Raw genomic sequence first — 20,968 nt, forward strand, 5'->3', positions numbered from 1 at the left:
CTCTGGGCTTACAAAGTGAGTGGCCACACTCAGAATTTTCTGTGGGTACTTGAGATTTACGATTTACCCACTGAGGCTCCTCTCTCTTTTTTTTTTTTTTTTTTTTTTTAATAAAACTGACAGTTAGCGCTTGTGGTAAATATGTGTCTTTCATGCTTATTACAAATTTGTGCTTATGGTGCCATTTTGAGTGTCTTTGATGCTCTTAAGCAGGTACAATGATGGGAGGGGCTTGTGGTCAATGAATACATTTGGTGATGAGAATACTAATTAATAAACAGATGGCAACTTCTTCCTTTTCATATCACTTAGCATTTAATTCATTTAATTCTATCGTATCTTTTGTGACTTATCTTGGTTGTAGACATGGGTATGGTCACATTTCTTCACACCAGCATGAAGGCTTCATTGCGTGTAGTTGGTAATAAGGGTACTGATAGGATTGGGTGGGATGCACCGAGCCAGTCCTTTGTGGGGATGCAGATCAAAGCCTCTTTACACCACAGCTTCCCCTCTGTCTCACATTTTGATTTCAAGCCTTTGAAGTTGAATACATAATTACATGAGACGAGAAATCTAAACTAATTTCTATAAGACAATAAGGGCTAATTCAGATGCATGCAATTGTAGAGTCCTCATAATCCAAGTCATTTTCCCATCTCACCCTAGACATTCATTGAGCAAAGGTTTCCTGACTAAGGAGGAGCCAGGTGATAACTGTACATCTGCAGCACAGCTACCAACACAGATGTGGTCCATGAACAGCCTTGGTCCAGAGGAGGGAGAGATATGGAAAAGAAAACCAAAAATCACTACAGGCAGCCTGTAGTATGACAGAGACAGAGCACAATGCTAGAAGACCAAGAAAGGGGCAGCCGGGCAGGTGTGGTGGCTCAGCGGATAAGAGCACTCACTGTAAGCCTGATGACCCGGGTTTGATCCCTAGGACACACACAGCAGAAGGAGCAAAAAGCTCCTGCAAGTACATGCCCTGACATGTGTGTGAATCCGCATAGGCACATAAGGGAAAAACAACATGTAAGACTTATAAAATGTGAGGCAGTTAATTTTAGTTTGGAGGAGAGATAAGGCTTCTGGCAGAATTCATGTGCCATAGAAAATCACTCTGCTTCCTGGCTTCTGACTTATTTCCTCTCTGAAGTGCTATTTGGCTTACCTAGTTAGTAGCACAACACAGGATCTAGCTGATCTAGTCATGGTGTCAATCCGAAGAGAAAATTCAGGTCCTCACGCTCTTTTGATAGATGAAGGACCTGATACTGAGTGTAACTAACTTGCTCGAGTGAACACAGTGGCTGCTGGAGCTGTATCTGAACTGGATTTAGCTGTGTGTTGCTTGTTTTCAGCTCACCCCAAATCACGCCATCCATTCTTTAATATTAACTAAAGGAGCTGATGTGAAGAAAGCACCAGACGCAGGCTGTTAAAAGAGAAAAAACCGTCAGGAGCAGATTTCAGAGTCAGGCAGAAGTGGTGTTTGTTGTGCTGTTTCTGTCTGCGTAACCATGGTTAGCCTGCGTTGTTTGCGAGAACCTCGGGTTCCTTGGGTGTGCGGTGCAGGTGGTTGGCATCTGACTTGTTGGGAGGTCGGATTACAGGAAGTGAAGGGACGGATTGCTGAACATAAAGTCCGTTCTCTGTAAATGTTACATACGTCTATTGATTTAGTCAGTGCATATTTACTTATTGGGCAGCTTCAAGGTGACAAGCATTTTCAATGTAAGTTTTAATTTTTTCTCCCGTTTTCCTCTCCTTCACTGTCCTTTACTCTCACATGAAGTACATAGCAAAAATTATATATATATGTATATATACATATATATAAATTTTGTATATATATGTATACATGCACACAATGAAGAGGGATGGGTGGAAGAAAAGAAAATGGTGGAGATAATTGAAGGCAGGAACCAATGGGACAGAAAAAAGACCACCTGAAGCAAAGGCAAAGAAAGCAAAGGAAATAGAAGCACTGACTGGGTCTGACTAATGAGCTGTTGCTGGAGGATGAAGGAGACACTAACGAACTTCAGGCCTCTCCAAGCTGCACATGGACACCATGGCACACAGACACCTGCACTGACATACATACCATACACGTTCATATGCACACATGAGTAACAATCAATACAAAATGATAAAACGGTTATTGCAGGCCAGGCAGATGAGTCCAGGAGGTGGCCCTGGAACTAGTGACTGACTGGGAGGACCCGAGGCATAAGGAGGACCAGAGGCGGGGTCAGCTCAATGGGAGCGAGGTGGGGGATTCCTACAGGTTGAAGACTAAAAAGCACCAGTCAAGGGAGCTATTGTAGAGTTAGGAGTGTTATGGCTGAGTTGATCAGCTGAACTTGAAGACCAGCCTGCTCCATCAAGTCTTCCACCTGATAGTTGGAAGCTCTTAAGACAGAGTCTTCGTTTGTGATTCCCCTAAGGCAAAGCCTGGGCCGAGGACTGTGGGCAAGAGGTTAATTTAGAGTAGATGGCAGAAGCCTGTGGGAGGAGTGTGGGTGTGTAAAATAGGGAAGGCAGGCCGAGGATAGGGGGTGAAATCACAAGGCCTGAATCCTCTGAGGAACTCCCTGAGGCAACACAGGATCCATGCTCGAGTCACTGCAGCCAATCCTGTTACAGCACTTGAAGCGTTCTTGGAGGAGAGACCTGGCAACTCCAGCTGCCTGATGGCCATGCAAGGCGGATGCACTTGGACAGAGATGCAAGTGTGTGCAGTAGCTGACCGCTGGCCAGAGTGCAAGAACACATTAAGAAACAAAGAATGTGGGAAGACAGGGTCGGCACAGTTAAAGAGTTAGCAAACCTCCCAAGCCTGTGATTGCTCATTTTTAAAGGGGGATGGAACAAAGGAACCCTTCCTGGACATGCTGGGATGGAGGTGATGACGTTGGCTGGAGCCTAGGATCCCAGACACTCTGTGCTATCCTAAGGAAAGAATTCCAATTCTGACCCACCATAGCTACTCTCCCGTTGGAAGTGCTTGTCGTATGTGCCTATGTGTATAAGACAAAGCTGAGAAAAACAAAAACAAAACACCTCACAACTAGGTGGACTATAGCCCTATTATGCCGACCTACAAGATAGAAATGTAAAAGTTCCTTCGTCATTGACAAGAGGCCTCCTGGGCTGCATTATCAGAGGCGATGCTAAAATCTCACTCTTTGGATTGATACTTGAAAAGAAATCTTTTAAAGAATTAACTAGATAATTTTGGCCAGAAATTGCAAAGCCTAGTGTGTGCCACATAAAGTTCTCCAAAACGTCTGTGTGTCTTGTGTCCATGTCTTCTCTGGTCCCCTCACATCCACCAGGCTGCCTTCTCAGCTGCAGGGTGACATGACTGGCAATGGTCTCTGTGAACAGATCTAGTCTCTGAGGTGAACGAATTCAATTAGGAGCGAATATTGACCTAGGATACTTATCCATAGAATACTGGGAACCAATGAGGGGGCTCAGAGGAAGACACTGTTAGATGAGTGGAGATAAGTGGCCAGATTAATTAGTGTCTGTCTCCTGTGGGCTGTAGCCTAGAAAATAAGGGTAGGCATGGTCAGTTACGGTAATGAAGGGGGAGGAAAAAGAGGGTGGGGGGAGGAAAGGCGGGTAGGTGAATTAAGATAATGGTGGGAGCTGGGCCGTTAGCATAAGAATGTTCAATCCTTGGAAGCAGCCTATGCTTCTCTACCCACATCACCTACAATCTAGAGGCAGTTCAGCTGTGGGGAAGCAATTCCCAGTATGAGCCACTGCAAGAATACATTCCATTGGCCATATTTGGTGAAGTCTCTGCTAGCCTCAGATCAAATTCTCCTGTGTCAGCACCTTAGAGTGTCACACATCCCCCTGGCTGGTGTTATCCTGCCTATGTGACAGCTCAGCTTTACTTAAGGCAGCCTCGTCCTCAGTCCACAGCTGAGAGCAGGCAGCTCACACTTTGGTGTGTTACTATGGGTCCCCTGGACTCTGAGCCAAGAAAATGCTGCCTATGGCACTAGAACCTGCCATGGGGATGCTGAGGCTAGGCTCTGAAGATTTCTTTCCAGGATTTCCGCCTGAGGATGCTGCGAGGGAAAATGATAAGGCACAATCAAGGGGCAAAGCAGGATAGAGAGGCAAGAAAGGAGCAGTGGAGGGTGTCGTGTGAAGGCGCCAGAGTGCACTGAACTTGGAAGGGTGCTGCTCAGTGGGGCACTGGTGAGCACTTATATACTCATGCATTCAGAAACAGTTCATCAATTTTATTTGGGATGACTATTGCATTAATTCTATGCTTTAATACTTCTAAAGGATTATAAAATGGATTATGTCTTCGAGGCAATTGCACTCGATTCAAAGTGCATGAAATGGCTATCAGAAGCAGCTATGGCCATGGCCATGGTTTCTTTTTGTGCCTGCTTTCTTTACAAAATCAATCCTGGATTCTTTTTCCTCAAGGCGAGAGTCCTCAGTTTTATTCCACAGAGCTGGTGTACGATGAGCCCCTCCAGGCCTGGCAGTGCCTGCCTTCTGCTACTTACAGAGTGCAGTTGGCAGAGGAGAGGGAGCCTTGAGCTTTCTGGTTAACCTTTTCTGCCACCTCTTTAGGCAGAGTTCAAGTCTCAGCATTATAGCCCTCCTCCCCCCACTCCTTACTCCAAAGCCACTTGAGCAATGCTAAACGCCCATGGCCAACAGCTTTGACAACTGTCAAAGCAGCTGGTCACCAGCAGGGGCTGCTGCTGACACCAGTCACAATCATCTTTCATATCAAGACACTGATGACAAAGATCCTAAGTCAATGCTAGAGACACACTTATCATAAAGCTAGAGACCCAATTCTTGAAAGTTTCAGCGGACACCGTATCTGCACCAGCATCCTTCACTACAGTTCTGTCATCTGCTAGGAGCAAACACATCTTAGTTCCCTTGCTCTGAAGGAATATCAAGGCTTATCAACTCCATCCACTCCCTACATAAGGAAAAAGTTGTCCATGGTAGGGGGAAGTACTGGGCTTTTTGGTGACCCAGATACCCAAGTCACTCATGCCCTTTCTGTAACCCTAATCAACTCATCGGTTCACCAGGCTGGGTTTGGAAGGAAGCCTTTCTTTGATCTACCATTGCCCTCTGCATCTGGGGTGAACAGGCATTTCTGTGTTGTCTCCTCAGAAAAGTGACACAATACTTAGATATGAACAAGACATGAATGCTCTAACAATAACAACCTTAAATGTTTTGGCATGGCAAGGTGCTGGGCTCTTGGTCCTAGAGATCTGTGATGGAAGCTAGCCCTGCCTAAATGTCACATCTTTCCTCCTTATCCGAAAGCATGCTGAGGTTGTGATCATCCGCTCAGCTTTCGAGTCAGCCTCAGAACAAAGCTGCTGAGCTTCATGGCGTCTTTAGCTCCCCTGCCTCCCTATGACTGTCAGACACATCCAGATACGGTGGTTATGGGGTGAGGAGGTCTTCACTCGGTCCACGGGTGGACTTTCTAAAAGCATGTGTGACTTGACAGTTAAACAGCTACACGCCTCGGAGAAAAAAGAATCAGTGCTGGTGCTTGGTGGTTGTGTTCCCGGACGGCACTTGGAAAGAGGCACTGATAAACCCCTGGGCACTAGAGAACCTGACAGACAGGACTTTGTAATCACTGAGACGCTAACTTTATGATGCTGTTTCCATGACAATTCACACATCCAAGAATAACTTCTGTCTTCTGCCAAGAGTAAGAGGCCACCTGATGTCCAGCGGCATCATCTTCTAAATCCCCATTCTTATCACCAACATTGTCTTCTCGGGGTGCCTAGCATGAGACTCATTTTAAACCACATCTATCTTTGTTAAATGGCCAGAAAGATAGGAGCCACATTTTAAATGTGCTGTGTTTTTGTTTATTTCTCTGGGAATCTATTGCTCTAATTTTAATGTTAATTGATTAATTTTCTTGTTAGAGAATTTAATGCATGCATATATTGTGATTACCCCTCTGTTATCTCTCATCTATCTTATACACCCCACCCCATCCGACAAATCCTATCTCTCTTGGGTCTATGATTTTTCATTTTGCTTGTTACCCATTAGTTTAATCAGGGCCATCTGTGTAACCACTGGATTGGAAATTTCCATTGGAGCCTGGTGGGTCATCGGAGGGCATGCAACTGTGCAGCCTGGTGGGTCATCGGAGGGCACACAACTGTGCAGCCTGGTGGGTCATCGGAGGGCACGCAACTGTGCAGCCTGGTGGGACATCGGAGGGCACGCAACTGTTCAGCCTGGTGGGTCATCGGAGGGCACACAACTGTGCAGCCTGGTGGGACATCGGAGGGCATGCAACTGTGCAGCCTGGTGGGACATCGGAGGGCACACAACTGTGCAGCCTGGTGGGTCATCGGAGGGCATGCAACTGTGCAGCCTGGTGGGTCATCGGAGGGCATGCAACTGTGCAGCCTGGTGGGACATCGGAGGGCACACAACTGTGCAGCCTGGTGGGTCATCGGAGGGCACACAACTGAAGACAATGATTACTCTGTGTCCTGAACGTCAGTAGGAAATAGTCCAGCAGTGAGGAGTAGGTCTCCTTGTGTTCCTTCTCCATCCACACCTAACTATTGATGAGTTTATTCTTTTTTTGACCCAGCACCGGCACCCACAGCTGCTTCGAGTTCTTGTTTGCAATGCCCCTGCCTCGCCCAGAAGAGGGTGTTTCTTTCCCCGATCTTTGGGCTCTTACAGTTTTTCCATCTCTTCATCCACATTACTTCCTTAACCTTAGGATTCATCTGTAACTTATCCCCAGTGCTTGCTTTGGCTTCCTTACTCCTCAGGTGTGTGTCGCCAAGGTCACTGGTTCCATTCTCTTACCCACCTTTCTGCAGACACTTTTCTCTCTAGAGTTTCCTTTATTTCTAGCTGTCAGATCTGTATCCCTTCAGATTGAGGAAGGCAACCTTGGGGAATACATAGGCACACAGGCCAATTTGTAAAGGAGCCCTGTGATCCAAGGCTGGTTGGGCGACATACATATACCTTCTTCAGCTCAGGTTAAGTTGAGTGGTTGAATCAACCTCTCATTTTAAAATGTGGACAGTGATGCTTACCTCAGAGGTTATAAAAATATAAATGAAACAGGTATAAATGCTTGCTGTGTGGTTTATATTTATTAAAGTTGTTTTAGCCACAAATTATATATTTTTATGCCAAGATAATCATTTTTCTACAGCAGCCTTCATGCTAATTCATATCTTAATTCACTCATTCCTGCCTCTATTCAGAATCCAATCTCTATCCATCTCTCCCTGAGACCTTCCTCACCCTACTATCAACATTTCACTTAGACACATTTTCTCCCTATGTCTAGACCCCACAGCTGACAGAATTAATTAATTAAGCAGTACATTGATTCACAAAGTATTTACTGAACACTTGCTATGTAGACAGTTTTCTAGTACTGAAACTAAAAGGATAAAAAGACCGACAGGTTCCTGTTCTCTGTGGTACTGATGCTTAGGTGGGTGAAGACTGATGAAAAGCAAGTCTGTGAGTAAGAGAATGAGGACATTTAGATGGTGCTAAGAGGATGCAAGTACTAAGTCAGAGTGATGTGTTCAAGGGTACCAAGGAAGACAGGCGAGGCTGCATTGAATCAGTGCCCATGGAAGAGCTATTTGTGGATCTAGTTAAGCTAAGAAGAAACATGAGATATGGGAGCAAGACATTTCAGGTCTCGGCAGAAGTGGGTATGTCAGTCTTGTACTGAATGAATTCAGGCAGGAGAGAGGGCATGAAGAAGCCTTTGTGGTTGGAGCAAGAATGGCCCAATGAGACAAAACAAAATAAAAGAGGTGGGCAGAACCACACTTAACAGGAGGAATACCAGACCGTGGCCAAGACTGTGGGCTTTTCCATGTGTGTTTGCATATGGTGTGCATGTATATGTGTTCACCTTCGTGGGGCACACATATGTGTGCGTGTGATTTGGAGGCCTCAAGCATTAAGTGTCACTCTCCATCACCTCCACTTTAGTTACTGACCTAGTGTCATTCAGTTGAACCCAGGGCTTGTGGATTGGCTACCTTAGCTAGCCAGTTTGCCCTGCAGAACCCCTTGTCACTGACGAGCAAGCGTTGGGATTGCAGGCGGCCACCATGCTTCCCGGCTTCCACGGAGTCTGTGGATCGCAACCCCAGTCCTCATCTATGCGGCTTCTCTCCAGGCTAAGACTGTGTTTTAACAGAGGTGTCAAGGAAGCCTTGGGCAATTGTAAGATGTGATTTACACTTCATGAAGTCCACCCTGACAGTTGGCCAAGTATAAAATAGAATTGTGGTTGCAAGAATGGGAGGAGAAAAATCAGAACATGGAACAGTGGTTCTCAACCTGTGGGTCGCAACCCCTATAGGGGTCAAGCGACCCTTTCACAGGAGCCACGTATCATATATCCTGCCTATCAGATATTTACAATATGATTCACAACAGCAGCACAATTACAACTACGAAGTAGTAATGAAATAACTTCATGGCTGGGGGTCACCACAACATGAGGAACTGTAGGAAGGTTGAGAACCACTGCCCGAGAGAAAAGTTGGCTGCTTGTGACAGAGGAGCTGGAATGAAAAGGGGAAATAGAAGACACAGTATGGGGCAGAGTTCCATACTAAGTTGAGAGTCTTTCCAGATCAAAAGTGTCCAGTCCTTCTGAAGTTTGCGCTCAGAGCTGGGTAATCTTGGAGTTAAAGCCCCCCATGATTCTTCCTTGACCACTGACCACTTGTCATCGATTGTCAATTTCTCTAAACTCCTGCATTATCTCTACTGCCTACTTAATGAGGAATCTAGCAATATAAGACACCATGCTCTCTGTTATACGCCACTGGCTCTGCTGTTTGCCCCATGGAACAGCCCCGGTATTGGTACTTTCTCCCACACCCTCCTAGCCTAGTCGAAGCACATGGTATGTACAGAAATTGCTTATTGATTGATGGAAAGCATGCATTACTGGCATTTGTCTCCAGTGTTTTCCTGGTGTGGAGGAGGGTGATTATCTGTCAATATTCATTGCACCATTAAAGCAATACCCAGGGCATCAATCATCTCTGAGATAACCAGATGAGGCTTCATTGTAATCTCTTTCTATTTTGCTGGATAATTTCACTTGCTTTGGAAGTTTATGAGGCCATAAGTGGCTCCCATCTGCTGATGAACATATTTGGAGGAGTCATTTAGTCTCAAGTATGGAATACTTGAGGGGAAGTTAAATTGTAACTTTTACATTAAATGTCATCTTAGTAACAGAACCAAAATTGGAAGCATGTGTTCAATTTTGGTCTTTCATTTTCAAAGCTCTAGGTCAGGCAAATAATTAATTTCATTTGTTTACAAAGTAGATTATGCCTAATAAAATCTATTTTGTTTATGGTCACATTTTAGTTAATCCATTGCTTTGGAAAATGAGAGAAATCTGATTGGCTAATCATTCAACATAGTAAATTGCATTATTCTACATCCACAGAACATTGGCCTAATTGAATTATCCAGTAATTGTATGATGAAAATATTCTTTTTTAATAGACTCTGAGCCAGGCACAGCAATGATGAAATAGTAGAGAATCTTGTTTATTCCATTTTTGTTTGATGATTGACCACAGAATATAACATTACACCTCTGTGGTTAATAACTTTTTTTTTCCACATTAAGGCTCATAAAGACAAGAGCACTTTCATTGGCTACTTCCTGGTGCTCTGAATTTTTACTGTTTGTGTGTATTTTCTGTCCTCTGCAGACATTTGTTTCTCAGTAAGTGCTACTTTGCAAACTAAAGCTCAAATGAAATTGGTTTTGCTTTGTGCATAATAAAATGACAATTGTGGCCACTTTCTCTCCCCAGCGAAATGAGTAAGAGAACTCTCCCAGGCATTTGTCTCCTCTCTTAAGGGGCTTTTCAGTTGGGCTTGTCAAGAATGCTGATTCACTTAAAGCCACGATGGAGGGGTAGGAGGAAGAGTTATCCCCTTAATGAAACAATACATGTATCTTTCCCAGCTCCTACCATCAGAGCGATCACCTGCAGAGCTGCCCTCAGTCCTTCCTGCCCAGCTGAGCCTGTCTGCTTCTCTGAAGAACTTAGAAAAGCATGACTTTTCCTTTTCCTCTTCCTCCTTCTTATCTCCCCGCCCTCGCCATGCAGCAGCTTGTCTGGCATGTGACTGCTTGCTGACCTCCATGCCCAGCTCACAGCACACGGCATACTCTCCTTCTCTTCCTCATCCTCTTCCTCTAGACAGCACCAGAGAGCTTCACCTTGCCTGCCCTGCTGTTTTTCTTAAAATTGAATACGATTGTCTGCAAGCCTCCTTTGGAGTTGTTGTTAATTTCTTTTTATTAAAAAACTAAGAATCCAAAGAGCGGACCTCAGCTCCCCTGCTAACACTAGTGAACCTTAGGTTTTGAAGTTTGCTGCTATGTACTGATAGAAACATTCCAAAGGATACTGCTGATCATTTTGTTAGTAAAATTTAACAAGCTAAAACATTTCCATTACCTATCTCACCTTTAGGGACAAATGATAGAAAATGGAGAGGCACATAATTATAAAAATCCAAAAGAGAGAGGAAGAGAAGGGGGGAAACGGAGTGATGAGATTTGTGGCCAACTCCACCATCTATCGATGAGATCATCTCGGGTGATGAGATTCATTGCATTGGGAAGCATCTTTTACTCTTTCTAGTAGATGCAACATGTTTGGTATTGAGTTTCAACAGCTGCAGTCTTCTCAGATGAGCACCTATGCGATACAACTGTAATCTAAGCACCAAAGATCTTTTAAGAGAGCCTTTAGAAGTCAGGTGATTTTTCAGAAAAGCACAAGAGACTATGTTATGCTCAGTGAGAATGAAAGTTTTCTGCTTCAAATTTTACTTTATACCATGATATCTCTCTGTGGTCTCTGTGGAGAAAAGTTGCCAGTGGGCAACAGATTATCCCGACGCCTACCTTTTCTCCCCTATAGTACTTAATCTCTTTTCAGGTAACAAATTATTTTTTCTTTGACCAGATTCATATGATTAAAAAAAACTTAATTAAAAAAAGTAATTTAATGCTCAACAGGGACCACCAGAACATGCATATGCTCTTCTTGATTGAAAACATTTACAAAGGTGGCATCCTACATCATAAAGGCTGTGGTCCAAATTGGCATCACTGACTGCGGCAGTGTCAGGCTAAACTGTGCAGCTTAGCTAACTGTTTCAGTTGGACGCTGGTGAGTATGGTCATGAGTGTCACGGAAGAGCTAGAGGGACAGCTTGCGGAAGTTGAGGTAGAGAGTAATGGTGATGGCCTGAGCATTGAGCGTGGCCACTTACTGGCTTTATCTCTTCTGGTAAGGTGAGCAGAGTGAGACAGAAAAGTAGTTGGGTGTTGAGATGCAGAGTTGAATGTTCAGACACCATTCTAGTGTTGCTACTTACCACCTCTGAGCTCGTGGGCAGACTACTTCATCTAATTAATTTTTGAACCCTTGCCTCACAGGGTTATTGCTTTGACATTTAAATGAGGTAATTCTGCACAAAACCTAGCATTGTATCTCTGCATGGAAAGCTCATAAACAACTAAAACAATGCCCCTTCTTATTGATGGTTTAATGCTAATCATGGCACAACTTGAACAATTGAGACCAAGCATGTCTACTTTATGGACAAAAGTCACATGCAGTCAAGGACAGCTATGACTGCAGCCCAACACAAAATCCTAAGCTTATTGAAACATTACAAAATTTTATTTTACTTTTTATTAACATGCCTTGGTAGTTATGGAATGTGAACTTTGTAGATGACAATGTCATGTTGTGGTATCAAAATGTCAGACATGCCTGTCAGTTAAACCTAATCTCAAGCCTGAGTTTCTATTTGTATAAAATGGAGATTAAAATACTGATCCTCATGGGATTGTTACGAAATATGAGTGCAACCCTGAGATTGAATGGCTATCATAATCATGGGTTGTAAGTATTCATAAGCACTGTGTGCTTACCTGCATATTTGAATCCTGATAATTTTCTCAACGTTTGTTCCAAGCAGTTTTTGCTTAGTATCCATGATTTTTAAACACCCAAGAGGGCTGGGTGTTGAAATGGCTCAGCCATTAAAAGTGCTTGGTACTCTTTGAGAGGACATGAGTTTAGTTCTTAGCATGCAAGTTGAGGGGCTTAGAGTTGCCTATGACTCCAGCTCCAGGGGATCTGACAGGCCTGCCCATATGTGTGGCCTAAGTGCACACAATACAAATATGTACACATAAATAAAAGTAAATCTTTAATTAAAAACAAAAAACACCCAGAGCCATTTTCAACCTACCTTTCTTGTCTCCACACTGTTTCCCAAAGCCCTTACATAATAATTTAATATTTCTTGGCTCCGCTTAAGGAAGCAGCCTTGATACTTCTGCTTAAGCATTTTTCTAGGTCTGTAGCTTAGCTGACCTTTAATAAAGACTGTCATTTCTAAATCCTTATTTTGAACCACAGTAAGTGCCACCACCTTTTGATCCAATTTAGTCTCATTTTCAAAGATTTGTAGAAAGACTCACAAATTGGACAGCTTTTAAAAAGTGCAGCCTCTGAGTTGAGAAGGTCATGTGAAGGGAGCTAGGGATGAACTCCCCACCAATTTTGTTAGTACAAAGGTGCAAAAAGAAAGTGTCTCATGGTCAGAATCATCTCTTTAAGTGCATGGCCATTTCGGTAAGAACAGTGTAAGTTAACAAGCTCTAAATTCATGCTCCCCTGAAAATCCAGCAGCAAGCTCCACTGGCACCGTCAGGTTCAGGCAAGAAACCAGGTAACTTTCAACCCACACAAACTGAGTTGTTAACATCCTATAGCCTACATGGAACGCAGACGTAGAAGCAAAAGAAAGACATGGGTCCTCTTAGCCCTTGATTCTTCCCCTTCCCCTGTGAAATCACTGTTTAGAGAGAGCATGTGCAGTCTTGACCTGTCCCTATGTTTTCGGTTTAGATTTCTTACCAGGGAAGGGCTAAGGACAACACCTGGTTTCTGCCTTCCAGGGTAAGTGACACACAGGTTTGAACACAGCCGAGTACAGGAAGTAGACTGTTCAAAGTTAGCAGCAACTCTGGCCACCACGATTCCAGTGCAGCCAGTGGAAAGAATTTCTATGTGATTAGCAATTGCTTTGGTCATTAAGAGGTGCAAGGTCTGAGCATGGACATAAAGATGACTGGGCACAAGTTCTACCCTTTGGAGAGGTACTGTTTAATCACAAAAGCCATATTGTGATAGAAATAGTCAAGGTACAGAGTGAAAAATGCAAAGGTCTACAACAAATGGGCTGACAAGATAAAATGGGATTACAGAAAAAAGAGATTATTTGGATCTTATAGCTTGGTTCAGTTTTATATAAGTAGATGATATACACACAGAGATGAGGGTTAGTGTACTGATGGGATGGTTTTATAAGGGTCACTAAGCAGGGTGGATGCAGAAGCAGAATACGAAACCCTATAGGGTAATGGGAGCATCCTTTCAAGCCGAGGGCAGGTCCTAAGCACCACTCCAAACTGTACTCACCAGCTTACCACACTAGGGGAATACTGAGGGGTGCGGTGTGCCTCTCTATCCCCCCATCTGGGGGACATGGGCAGAGAAGCTAAAGCATCTGCTTCCTCTGGTTCCCTGGGGCACAGGCTGGGATTCCTGTTCTCCTGTCTGACACATCCTCACTTGACTAGAGGCTTAATTCAGTGTTGATGTCTTTCTTATACGCTGGATATTCTTGTTGATTATCAAACTTGTTTTATTTGGTGGAGTTGAGTCAAGGTCTGATTCTGTAGCCCATGTCAACCTTGAACTTATGGTGATCCTCCTGCTGAAGCCTCCTGATAGCTATAAAACTTTAAAACAAGAGATGAGGAAGGAGGGAGAAGAGGAAGGAGATGAGGAAGAGAAAGGGAAGAAGGAAGTGGAGGAAGAGGACATACAGAAGGAAGAAAAGGAAGAGAGGAGAAGGAGGTGGTAGAGGAAGAGATAAAGGAGAAATGATCTAGGAAGGTATGGCTCATCTTTTCCAAGGAGTGAGAGAGCACAATTCTGACATACGATGCTTGGTAGAACCTTGCCATACACATGGTGGAGCCTTGTCAAGCACAAGGTGGCCCCTTAGTCTGGTCCAAGTGTTGTCCTCTGATCTGAATTCAACACTAGAACCACTAGTCCAGAGTTTGATGGTGGTGTGGTTTCTATATCTCTGTTAACAAGTTCCAGTATGAATCTGATACAAGAAAGAGCAGGCCAGTCATCCCTCCCAACAGCAGTTGGTGGGGTTGGGGAGCAGCAGGCTGAGATGACTAATATTTTCAACTTGCTATGGGTTGATTTGTGTCTTCTGGACAGAGATATTGAAGTCCCAATATCTAGTTCCTGTCAATATGATTCTATTTAGATACAGGGTTTTTATAAATATAATCAAGATGTGTTCATTAATACCAGTTCATGACTACTGGCTAGTATAGCTGGCATCTCCTCATCTTCTGAGGGGAGTGGAGTCAGGAGAAGGAGAACAGGCAGGGATTGAAGTGGTGTGGCAATGAGTCAGGGATTGCAAAAGGTTGCTGGTCATCACCAGGCACGAAGATGTGGAGGGAAGAATCCTGCCCATTGGTTTTAGAGGAAAAGTGGCCTCCATGACACCCTGTCTTTGAACACAGAGCCTCCAGACCTGTAAGGCACACCTTTGCCTTGGTTTAAAGCCCTCATTCCCACTGATCTGCTGTGGCAACTCCAGAAGACTCATGAACGCCTGGGCGCACACTTGTGGACTTGGCTCTCACTGACCTGGCACTCAGTCAGGCCAAAGCTGTCTCACAACCAGCCCCTGAGCTGGCCTCGTTCACAACACAAACGCCTCTTCCAAAACCATGGATCACCATACCAAGTGCCCTTCCCTGTCACCTCGCTGCAAAAGCCTGAGGTCCTGATGCACTAAGGGTGTTGATGACCTGCTTCCTAAAGGACATAAACAGCTGGTATTCATTTACTGGAGGTTTCAGTTGTTGGCTCTATAGCAAGGCTGTTTCGAGCAGCGAAAGGAAAAGGTTTTCATGTCCTGTCTTTCCCTCTCTCCTCGTGATGACAATTATCTGGTTTTGGAAGTACTTTTGGTAGTATTTTAAGGTATTTGCATTAATCTACCGTGGTGAAAAACATTCAGCAAACGCATAGGAGGTTTCATCTCAACAAGTAACATTTTCCAAATAGGAGATTGCTACAGCGGTAAGTTGCCAAAGACACGGCTGAAAAAATGGGTCATGCATTCATGACATCTCGGGCCACGAGCTGCCAAGCACTTTGCTCTTCACTTTTGTCCTTTTCTCGTAAACAAGCTGCATTAACGAGTTACTTTGGAAAAGCAGTCTGAAATCCCCAGTGGGTTACATGGGAGGGGATTCAGGGTTCCCCCCAGAGGACTCCAGCGTTTGCTTGTTCTCAGAGATCAGGTGTGCTAACGGAGTTGGAGGCTACAGGCACACACTGGATACCACCCAGTGGCTCCTGAGCACCCCTCCCTCTGCAGCCTCGATTTCTCATGTTGGTGCACAACTCTCTCTGCCCACTGCAGGGAAAAGAAAGGATGAGAGGAAAGGCTCGATTTTCAACTTCAGTTTAATTACACAATTTACAGTGCCCAGTAGGGAGGATTTAGGGGCAAGATTAGTGCTCAACAGCATTCCATTTGCATTGCTGTCTGATAAGGAATATTGTATTGATTATCCAAAGTGAGTTTTCAAAAGTGTTTCTCTTGGGGCTCGTGGGATGGTACTTGCCACCAAGCCTAACACCTGAGTTGAGTCCCTGGAAGGCACATTGTAGGAGAGACCTGTCTCCCGCAAGCTCAACACTCACGCTGAGACACATCCACCTACCAATGAAAGTAAATGCTTCTCAAGAGCCAGATTCCTTTGGTAATAAAATGATTTCAAAAAGAGGAAGACAGAAGGATCACCATGAGTTCGAAGGCAGCCTGGGCCACATTAGTGAGTTCCAGACCAGCTTGGGTTGTACAGTAAAATCTTGTTTCAGAAAAAATGAAACAAAGAAGAGGAAAAAAGAAAAAAAAACAAATGGGGATGGCTTAGCTTTTCTTCCAGAAATTGGGTAAAGTTGTCAGATGACTCTTTGGGCTGTGTTTTTGAGAGTGGGAAGCACGTCCCTCATTGGAAGAAGGATGAATAGAAATTCCACTGGGGTATTAGAAATGTGAGCCCTTGGACAAACATTGCACAAGCAATTCTGTCCTGAGAAGGGCTGTGTGAGCAATGCATTAAGGCATTCCCCCTTATGTTAAAGTTCAAAGGCTTTCAATTGCTTATTGAGACTGGCATAAGATTCGTGTTTAAGATCATGAGTAAATATTTGGTGTTCTGTTTTGGTGTCCACACATTCTATTAGTTTAGCCAAATGAACAAAGGCACAGCATGCAGGAAACAGAAATTCTCCTGTAAGGACCTGCCTTGGTGCAGCTGGAGATAAGCATATTAGATGAATTAAGCCCATTGCGGAAAGGCAATACCATGCTTTCTTTCTGTTTGTGGTTCCTAGATTTCATGTAGATACATAACATCATACATATGTGACTCTCTATATATGGAAGACAACGGGACCAATGGGAGGGAGAAGGGAAGAGAGAAAGGAGGGTGGGTGGTGAGGGAAAAAGTCTCAACAAGCAAAATACATATGTATAGTGATAGTTTTTTTTAAAACTATTTTTACCCGTTATATCAATAGGGAAAGTGGATGATGCCTTTGTGAGAAAAGCATTCTGTCTGTGGTAAATGTATAAATTTAACAATACACTTTCAGGTCTTAACTAAGGGTCTGCCTTATAAAACCACTTGAGTTCATTGGAGGAATGTAAAGAGACAGAGCAAAGAAGGTAAATGAGCCCTGTGTGTGAGAGAGAGTGCAGCTGACTTTGCCATCACACAATCATGGTGTTCTCAAATACCATGCGGGCTGCTCCTGTCTTGTAACACAACCCTTAAAACTATTCAAAATGGAGTGGGTGAGGGAGAGGGATGGGAAACTCCTGGCCATAATCCCCCAAAGGGAAAATTACATTCATGTTTTTTGTCTTCTGAGATTCACCTCCCCAAAAAAAAATTCATGATGAGATCTCTTCCTTGATGTACCTACATTTTCTCCAATTGTCTTTGAAGCTGAAAATTTTGCCCATGTTTAATGTCTTAGATTAACAGTCCTTTACTCCAGCACTGGTCTCCCGATTAAATGTAGAGCCCTGGCCATCCACGGCTTACCTCTTTTAAGACTAATTACTCCTGTTGAAATTTTTAGAGCTATTATTATTATTGTTGATGGTTCTGATGGTTGATATTGATTGTCAACTTGACAAAATCTAGAATCACTGACAATGCAAACTTCTGCTCATACCAGTGAGGGTTCAGCCAGACTAGAGATGTCTCTGGTCATACTAGAAGGATGTTGTCAGTTGTACTGACTGGGGCAGAAGACCCACTGTGAGGTCTGGTGGCGCCTCCCAGCTGCAGCAGCCCAGCTGTTGATGGAGCTTTCTGGTGAGTTCACCTACCCTGCTGCCGCCTTTGCTGCTCTCTTTGGTTGGCGTGTGGACTCAGTTTCTCTAGCCTGCCAACGTGGACTAAAGACTTGTGGCCCTCCAGGAATCCTCTAGACCTTCAACACTGTTTGGAGCGAATGAGGCATCCAGCCTTGTGGACTGGGTAGGTACTGGTTTTCAGCCTCTCCAGTGTGAAAACAGCGATTGCTGAGCTCCCAGATGGTATCCTGTAGCCAATTTAATAAATCCCAAATGTCTGTCTGTCTGTCTGTCTGTCTACTACCTGTCTGTCTGTCAAGAAAAGCAAAAATGTGTCTGACAAATGCTTGATCCTGCCTATTGATTTTGCTGTAGGGTATATTAAGCAAATTGAGTTCTCAGTGTTTAAAGCTTGATGAATTCAGGGGTATCTTGTACTGACAAGGCAAAAAGCAGTATTTGTATTTGAGTGAGTTGACAATGGGGGCTAAAATTGGAGCTTATTTTTGGAAGACATCAGTAACTTAGATAAAAAAGATCATTGCCACAAAAACACAGACATTCAGGTACCTCTGTGGTGGTGTGTGACTTAGATTTCTTTGGGTATTTATCCAGGGACTCCAGGGACATTGCAGCCAAACTCAGACTCTGTATGAAAGTAGAAGGGATACTATTTGGGGGACCACCAGGAGAATGGGGGAGACAAATGAGGATGATGGAAGAGGTAAACACCAGCAAAGTATAATACGGATGTATGAGGATGCTGCAGTGATCCCATGTATCCTAGATTGGTCCCCATCTCCTTCAGGAACCGAGGATAGCCTGAACTTTTAATCCCATCCCCAAGCCTCTGCCTCAAAGAGCTGTATTACAGGCACACCCTAGCACATCTAATTGAAGTAGTGTTGGAGATAGAATGCAGGTCTTCATGCTCATTTACCAAAGCACTCTACTAACAGAGCTACATCTAAAGTCTACTGAAACCCATTATTTTCATGCTAACTAAAAAGATAATAAAAAGAAACATAACAATAAAAAGTAGACCACCAGGAAAAGAAAAATGTACTTTACCCAATATAAATGCACACTTACCACCTTTCTCCTTGGCAACGGTGAGTTATAATTTATACCAGAGAAAAAGAAAGAAGAAAAACCATGGAGATTTGTATCTGGGAGGGAAATTTGAGCAGTACTTTGCCACAGGCCAGTGTCAGACTTTTCTGAGTCTCTTAAGCAAGCAGCATGTGGAGGTCCTGCAGCTCAACTGGCCTGCAGAAGGAAGGGGTCAGCAGGCCAGCAGTATAGCTCTTGGTGACAGCCTTTCTTGGTTTATGCCATGGGTGGCTACATGTCACCAGTCCTGTAAAGAGTATATATAGCTGACAATACAGACATTAGATCACAAAGAGTTTGGGCATGAAGAGTGTGAAACAGGAACACACCAGCTAAGGTGAGCACAGGGAAATGGTGAGAAGGACGAGTCACCCTGAGGTGCCTCCCTCTCTAGTGGGCCCTGGCAGCCATTCAATTTTATCTAGTTGAACTAATACTTGAGATGACAGACGAGAGCCACCTGAGTTGTGAGTATATTTGTTCCAGAAGTCACAACTTGGTCACAGGGACACTTAATGTGTTTAGAGTGTCAGGGTGTGTCTACTCTTCCTGTTTTTGGTAGGATGGGGCAGGGGGAAACAGTGGGGTTGAGGCAGACAAAGAAAGTGCATGGTCATTCACAGAGTGATTTACTGGTTCTAAGGACCACGGCTGTGTCTATTGCTCATAGCTAATGATGAGCATGCGCTGATCGAAACATTTACTAAAGCAAGTATTAGCATTCAAAATGACTTTGAATTAGTTTGTGAGAAGATGAGTAAATACCTGATTGGTGATGTGTTCCTGGATTTTCCCTGTAGTCACTGAAAAAGAAAGCAGAAAGAAATTTTATATGAAACCACACTCATCAAGACGAAATACCAGACTGCTGATCCTGCCCTGCCCTCAGTCAGGTCACCCCAGCCATCACGGGCTCTGTGGACAGGATCTGAATGGCAATGGGGACATATATGGATGCAGCAACAGCGGCAGCATGATGTCAAAACCGTAAAGGAACTTCCTAGACAAGGGTAACCAAAGTGCGGTGGACACTTGCTAAGGATGATGCCCAGCAGACTGTACTCAACTTTGGTAGAGAAACAAAGAGGAGATGAAAAGTCTGTCAAAGATTCTCAGACGGAGGCAACCCCTGGAAGTCCGATCTTGACACTGAGCTCACAGGGCTCTCATTGAACTAAAACACAGGGTCCTTGTACTTTAGCCTTTCCGGTGCTGAGGTTACAGCCATGAGCTCCCATTCTGGCTGAGAAAATGCTATTTTCAGAATAAGTCTCTGTCTGGGAAATGGTGAAGGCCCCATTCCTTGTTGCAGTGTTGCTGGAGATTGAAATCCAAACCGATACCTAAGTTGACGATATCTTCTTGGTCAGGATGGGAAAAGCTCAGAGCAATAGATGGAAGGCAACAGAGCATCATGGAAAATAAGAATCCATGAACAACACACTACAGTCCTGAAAAGAGAAGAAATTTGGTAGTACAAAAATTATTGTTTGTGAACAGCTTTATGGTAAATACTTTATTTAACATGTCTTTTGAAGATAAACCTTAACTGAATTAATTGCAGAGTCAGATAATACAGAGGTAAGTCAGGTTGTGCAGGGTGATGATTGCAATCCCAGTGTTTGGAAGGATGAAACAGGAGGATTACTAGTTTGAAGTCAGATTGGGTTACAGAGTGAAACTCAGTCTCAAAAACAAAATAAAACCCAAACCAAAAATAATACGGAAAAATTTCTTGTACCCATTATCCAGATCGTCCCGGGGATATCGCCTTAAAATCAAGAGTGTTATAGAATCTTATGATCATATGTACTGTATAACCCTCTGGGCTGCTGTCTTTTCACCGAGTGTGACTCTCTGCATCCCATCCCCATGGCTGTGTGTATGGATAGTTGTTTCCCTTTGCTTGCTGAGTCCCATTCCATGGTGTGGATGCACCCTACTAACTGTGTGCTTTCTAGGTTTGGCTACACAGTGGAAAGCTGCTGTAAACATAATGTATATGCTTTGAATGAGACTTAAATAATTATTTCTCTGGAATAAATACCTAGGGATATAAACATGAGTTGCATGTTCAGTCTTTTAAGAAGCTGCTAATCTGTGGGCTATCCATCAGTTCAGCTTGCTGGGTAAAGGTATTTGCCGCCAGGACCGGAGACCTGAATTTGATTCCCTATTCCTTATGCTACAAGGAGAGAAATGACTCCCACCAACTGTACATTATTATTGTTGTTGTTGTAATAAAAAGAAT

The 20,968-nt window shown here is 43.8% G+C and overlaps 1 protein-coding gene across 2 annotated transcripts in view; it reads right to left on the reverse strand.

Moving 5' to 3' along the window:
• Chst9 (carbohydrate sulfotransferase 9) overlaps window positions 1-20,968 on the reverse strand; it is a 270,562-nt gene that overhangs the window by 20,333 nt on the left and 229,261 nt on the right. For both annotated transcript variants that reach the window (XM_052741597.1, XM_052741598.1), the window contains one exon: window positions 19,483-19,520. In XM_052741597.1, the coding sequence (XP_052597557.1) occupies window positions 19,483-19,520 (38 nt within the window). The remainder of the gene's footprint in view (window positions 1-19,482; window positions 19,521-20,968) is intronic.

Source organism: Peromyscus californicus, unplaced genomic scaffold (genome assembly GCF_007827085.1).
Source record: "Peromyscus californicus insignis strain IS unplaced genomic scaffold, ASM782708v3 Scaffold_17__1_contigs__length_78620276, whole genome shotgun sequence".
Lineage (NCBI taxonomy): Eukaryota > Metazoa > Chordata > Mammalia > Rodentia > Cricetidae > Peromyscus > Peromyscus californicus.